Source organism: Lactuca virosa, chromosome 1 (assembly GCF_052849685.1).
Source record: "Lactuca virosa cultivar CGN04683 chromosome 1, Lactuca_virosa_CGN04683_v6, whole genome shotgun sequence".
Lineage (NCBI taxonomy): Eukaryota > Viridiplantae > Streptophyta > Magnoliopsida > Asterales > Asteraceae > Lactuca > Lactuca virosa.
The window spans coordinates 100,614,679-100,620,678 of NC_136426.1; the positions used below are offsets into that span (position 1 = coordinate 100,614,679).

Sequence of the window (6,000 nt, forward strand, 5' to 3'; positions counted from 1 at the left end):
TTTTGGTTTTTTTTTTGGAAAATATAAATTCCGAAAATAATATTTGAAATTTTTTTTTTCGAAAATTTTCAATTATTTTGCATTTTAAAAATGTTTTTTGTTTTATCTACCAAATGAATGACTAGGATTGCGTCTCAAGGTCTCATAAAATTAGGCCGTCTCACATGAACCTAACCATATATATATATATATATATATATATATATATATATATATATATATATATATATATATATATATATATATATATATATATATATATATATAGAAAAGTTCAATGAAGAACCAATATGGATCAAAGAACCAAGGAACCCATCTTAACCATCTATTTTCTTTTAATCTTGGCCATTAACCCTTAATTAACCAAAAAAAACACGGAGGGGCATTTTGGTAATTTTAGCGTCTCATTTAATATTTTTGTTTGTCTCCGTTAGCGTCTTCTGTTACTGTCCTTCATCTTCAACACCTTCAACACTCATCGATCCAAAATCTCGTCTGTTCTTCGAAATCTCAACATTTTTCATCCAATTTATTAATAGTTTCTTCAGATTTCAGCTAATAATCAGGTATTTTTAACATCTATTCATCTTTCATTTATGATTAATTGGTCAATTATAGACTTTGATTTTACCGTTTTTCTTCCGATGCATTGTTTATCAACGTATTTTTATTGTTATTGTAATCGTCTGATTGTCAAATTCTCTTGATTTTACCGTTTAATCTTCAAATTGTTATGTTTTTATTGTTAATTTGCTAATTTGATCTCGTATGTTGAATATCCGTTTGATGTTACTGTTTTTCATTCGGTCGTTTTTGTAATCCTTCGCCTGTAATGCATATTCGCCATTTAGATAATCAATTATATCTTGTGCATCTTCTGACATTTAAGTTTTTTCCAAACTTTTAGTGATTTTGAGAATCTTATCTTATCTTGTGCATATATTTTAAAGTTTTGTGATTATCTTGTTTATTTGTTTCATTTTTTGTATAGTTATCAATTCTAAATTTCTAATCTGTATATAAACTCCAGGTTACCGATTCATTATGAGTTCTCTGAATTCTTGTTCAGATTTGCATTCAACTATTAATGAACAATCACGTAATTTTTTTTTCTTAATATAAATTTCACATTTTCTATATAATGTAATAAAATAGATGTTTTTTTTTTGGTTTTGCAGTTCATGATCAATCATCTTCAAGTATGAATATTGATCATTCAAATAGCAGTAATTCTTGTTCAGATTTGCATTCAACTATTAATGAACAATCACGTAAGTTTTTTTTTCTTAATATAAATTTCACATTTTCTATATAATGTAATAAAATAAATGTTTTTTTTTTGTTTTGCAGTTCATGATCAATCATCTCCAAGTATGAATATTAATCATTCAAATAGCAGTAATTCTCGTTATAGTTTTGATTTTGAGCTCTACAATACCGAATCTTTTAAGCTTGTTCCTTATGATAAGTTGATACATAAGAAGCCTTTCAAAGGATTGATGTTTGATTCATTGGACATTGGTCTTGACTTTTACAAGACTTATGGTCAAGAATCTAGTTTTGATGTGAATATGTCAAGTCAAAAAAGATACAATGATGGCACAATTCGTATTAGATATTCGACATGTAGTAGATCTGGTTTCACGGAGTCGTTTAAGAATGAAAATATTAATGTGAAATTTTCAGATGTTAAGAGAAGGAGAACTTCTTCTAAGAAGAACGGATTCCCTGCTGTTTCAAAGTTCAAGAATCTCCGATGTTCTTTAATGTTCTACATTTATGTGTTTCTTGATGAATCCTTTATACATAAGGTTGGTACTTGTAACATTGGTGCTTCAAAAGCTTATAACTTGGTGAGTAGTATGAAGGGTGGCTTTGATTATAGGGGAGGGACTGCAGTTGACTTTAAAAATTTTCATAGAGATTTGAATTCTAAAATTGGTGTCAAAGATTCCCAAATGGTTGTGGATATATTGACAAACAGAAAATTGTGTTTCTCTAATTTTTCATTTGAGGTCCCAAAAGATGTTGATGATCATCTTACTAGACTTTTTTTGGGCTGATGATACTTCGAAAGCCAACTATAAGGAATTTGGAGATGTACCATCTTTTGATGCTACTTATCAAACAAACAAGTAATTCCTAATCCTTATTTGTTCTTTTTATGGTATTTGTTCTTTTTAATAATACTTATCAAAAAAATTCAGGTATTCTACGATATTTGTTCTTTTTACTGGAGTTGACTACCACAAGCGTTGTGTTACTTTTGCTGCTGGTTTACTAGCTCGTGAGACATCAGATGCATATGTGTGGTTGCTTGAAGTGTTTCGTAAAGCATTTGTCAAGCCACCCATGATGATTGTACCAGATCAGGATTCATCAATGAAGAAAGCTGTTAATTTTGTTTTTCCTGAATCGAAGCATAGACTATGCATGTGGCACATCACTCAAAAACTTGAGGAGAAGGTATATTCTTTGTTTATTGATTCCTATATATGTTTATAACCATATAGATCATAAAGCACAATGTGAATTCACAATGTAAATTCGCATATGATGAAAGGAACAAATCTAAATCATAAATCACACTGTGAATTCATAATGTGAAACAAATGTTATGTTACTATGAATTACATCAAATATTCAACATATGTAATGATTCTTATGTGTTTTTTTTAGATTCCTATTGATGTTTATAACCATCCGGACTTCCAGAAGACATTTTTTGATATTATATGGAATCTTCAATGTTCTCCACAAGATTTTGAAAGTTTGTGGTCAACAATGTTAGATAAGTTCCATCTAAAAGAAAATGACTGGTTAAGGTTTGTTTTTAAAATAAGGGATTTATGGATTCCGGCTTTTATGAGAGACCTTGAACTTTCTGGTTTGATGCGAACTACTTCAAGATCAGAGAGTCTGAATTATGCTTTCTCGCATTTTTTGCATCATAAATCAAATTTGGTGAAGTTCATGATGTCGTTTGATAGTGCAATGGAGAAGCAAAGACATCATCAATCTTTATTAGATTATCAGTCCACAACTACTACCCCCAAGTTAAGGATTCCTTTGGCTATTGAAAAGCATGCTTCGGAAATTTATACACATAATATTTTCTAGGACATTTAGAAAGAGTTATATAAATCTGTGTTTTATTGTGTTCAAGAATTTGTAGTTATTGAAGATGAAAGTGAAGTTTATGTTTAGAGAGATAAGAAGAAAAAAAAGTTGATTGATAAAAATGTGAATGAGGATGAAGATTCTGATGATTTTTATCGAAATAGTCTTCCTTCTCATTGTCCTAATACTCGTTACAAGGTATGTGTCTTTGTCCTAATACAATTTATTAAATATAAAATGTAGTTTAAAAATTCACACTGTGAATGTAGGATGTTTTGCTAATTCACAGTGTGAATTCTTATAGAGTTATAAATTGGTTTGTACTTTTCATTAGATTAGTATGGAATATGTATTTTTTTGTGTGAATTTGATTTGAAGTACATATTTATATTATAGTATTATGATTTCTAATGTCCTATTGATTAATAATGTGAATCGATGTTAATTTGTATAATTTTTATCGAATGGTATGAGATAGAATTTCTTATTCACATATTAATTTGTTTATTAATGATACTTTTGTAGGTTGTATTTAGTAGAAGGGGTGATAGCATTAGCATCAGTTGTAGCTGCATGCTTTTTGTCCAGGAAGGATTGTTATGTCGTTATATGTTTTTCATATTAAATATGAAAGAGTATGATGAAATTCCATCAAATTTCATTTTGAGGAGATGGGGAAAATATATCATAGCTGATGGATTGTTGAGAAAAAAGTACGCATATCCTCATAAAGGCAGTAAAAATGAATGTTTGATTCAAGATGCATATGCTATTCTTCGTTTGTCCATTAACAAGATAGCAAATAATGAGTATGAGTTGGCTAAATATATAAAGCAACTTCAAGAGGTTGATAGTGGTATTCCTTTATGTACCTCATCAAGGGCATCTTCGAGTAGATCAGTTCACATTGAAAAAATTATTGGAGCTGCAGTACCTGATGTTATCAACATTCATAATCCACAGGGGATCAGAAACAAGGGATGGTCCAGTGGTAAAAGAATCAAGAGCACTAGAGAGAAAGTGATTGAGACATCTAAAAAGGGTTCTAGGTTGTGCAGTTTATGTCATAAACCAAATCACAATGCTAGGAGTTGCATTTTGAGGTTAAAGAAGTCTGATTTAGAATCTGAGGTTACAGAAGGTTGATTGTTTCTAATTTTTTCTTTTTAAGACTTCTAAAATTAGATTTGATTTTTGTAATGATCATTCAATGGATAGAAATGTTGAAATATTGATGTTAATTTTGATATTCATTGTTTTAGACTTTATTTCTAATAATAGACTATATTTTTTTCAAATTTATTGTTTTTGGTTAAAGATATTTTTTTATTGTTAGTTTTTTGAATCTTTTCTAATAAAAATTTCTTGCTAATGATTTAATTTATGTATATTAATTATCATTGTTAATCTCATATATAAATTTTTCATGTTAAAGATTGTCTTAATGTAATTTAATTCACATTATGAATCTCAACTATTAATTGTTCTAATGATCTATATGTACCATAATTCACATTGTGAACCTCACATATAAAATATACATGTTATAATATGTACTGTAATTCATATTGTGAATCTGACATATAAAATTTCACAAGGTTAACATATAAACAATGTAAATTTTCTACATATATTGTATTGTTATTACATTAACATTTAATCATTTAGACCAAAAGAAATGAAGTAAATGTATGAAATGACAATGTACTTTCAATTCTTTATTCAAAGTAGAAATATAATCACTCCCCCCACCGACCCACCCACACACCAATAGCATATTTTTAATAAAACATGTAATTGTATAACATACATGTAGACATTCACATGAAAATATAAACATATTTTACGTATTAGTAAAGTTTATTATATTTGATATAGAAACTCACATCAAATTGTAACATAACAAGCATGTATATGTTCTTAAAGAAACTAAAGTGCATCTAAACTTATACTAATTATGAATAGAAAACTAAGTTTTAAGTTTTACACTTCTTTTTCCAATCTTTGAAGTACTATATCCTTTCTCCCATTTTTTCCCATCCCTTGTTAAGCAAATCTTTTATTTCTTCATTAGTCTTTTTTGCAAACTTAGCTGTTTGTGCAATGATTTTTGACTTGTATGTGTTTGCGTCACTCAATAGTATCTTTGTCAAATACTTAATGCGTAAATCGTTTAACACACTTTGTTGTTGTTTTGATTCTTTTGGCAACCCACATGTCCAATTTACTGTTTTATCTCCCATATATGTCTCCATATGACGCATGCAAAAAACTCCACAGCCAACATGATTATCCCTCATGCGCCAATTCATGTTCACCCTTTCTGGTTAAACACCGTCCAAAATTAAAGCTGATTTGTGATTGACCCTCATCAAGTACCTACTAAAAAGTATTTTCTGCAAAAAAGAAATTGTCATTTTCTATAATTATTATTTTATTTAGATTATCAGTCTATTAATACTTATATTTATAATGTAAATTTACTATTCTTAGCAATTCATTAGGTGCATCACGATAAGCTCTAGAAAAGTTTGCAACTGAATTCGTATTGTCAATGACATCAACCGTTGGTTCCTCTAAGTTTATGCAGATGATGTAAAAGTGATTTTTTTGATGAACTGAGAAAAACATCTGTTTAATAATTTAAATTGTTAAACTTTGTTTAAAATATGTAATATATTCAATAAAAAGAACAGTTTATTACCAAGTGAACTTTTTCAAATGTCAGAAGTTCTTTGTCCTTTTTCATTGCATCTTTGATATTTGACTCAAATTTATTAAATCTTTCATTGAAAGGGATTTTTTTGTCAAATATGAACTGTCTCTGCAAAAAAATTTAAATATACATCAAACTTTAAAGAGTAAATTGTTAAATTCACA

The 6,000-nt window shown here is 28.4% G+C and overlaps 1 protein-coding gene across 1 annotated transcript; it reads left to right on the forward strand.

The window, feature by feature from the left end:
* Nucleotides 1-1,044: 1,044 nt before the first annotated feature.
* LOC145118145 (protein FAR1-RELATED SEQUENCE 12-like) lies at nucleotides 1,045-4,266 on the forward strand. Its single transcript, XM_079054180.1, has 8 exons — nucleotides 1,045-1,099; nucleotides 1,179-1,271; nucleotides 1,351-1,853; nucleotides 2,026-2,135; nucleotides 2,208-2,466; nucleotides 2,680-3,072; nucleotides 3,208-3,318; nucleotides 3,646-4,266. The coding sequence occupies exons 1-8, from the start codon at nucleotides 1,045-1,047 to the stop codon at nucleotides 4,264-4,266; spliced, it is 2,145 nt and encodes a 714-aa protein (XP_078910306.1).
* Nucleotides 4,267-6,000: the final 1,734 nt, after the last annotated feature.

Bases quoted from the DNA above. Each gene is read 5' to 3' on its own strand.
- LOC145118145 (XM_079054180.1), top strand. From the start codon at position 1,045: ATGAGTTCTCTGAATTCTTGTTCAGATTTGCATTCAACTATTAATGAA. The intron at 1,854-2,025 runs GTGAGTAGTATG...AGGTCCCAAAAG, and splicing joins CTTCAAAAGCTTATAACTTG to ATGTTGATGATCATCTTACT. The intron at 3,319-3,645 runs GTATGTGTCTTT...ATACTTTTGTAG, and splicing joins GTCCTAATACTCGTTACAAG to GTTGTATTTAGTAGAAGGGG.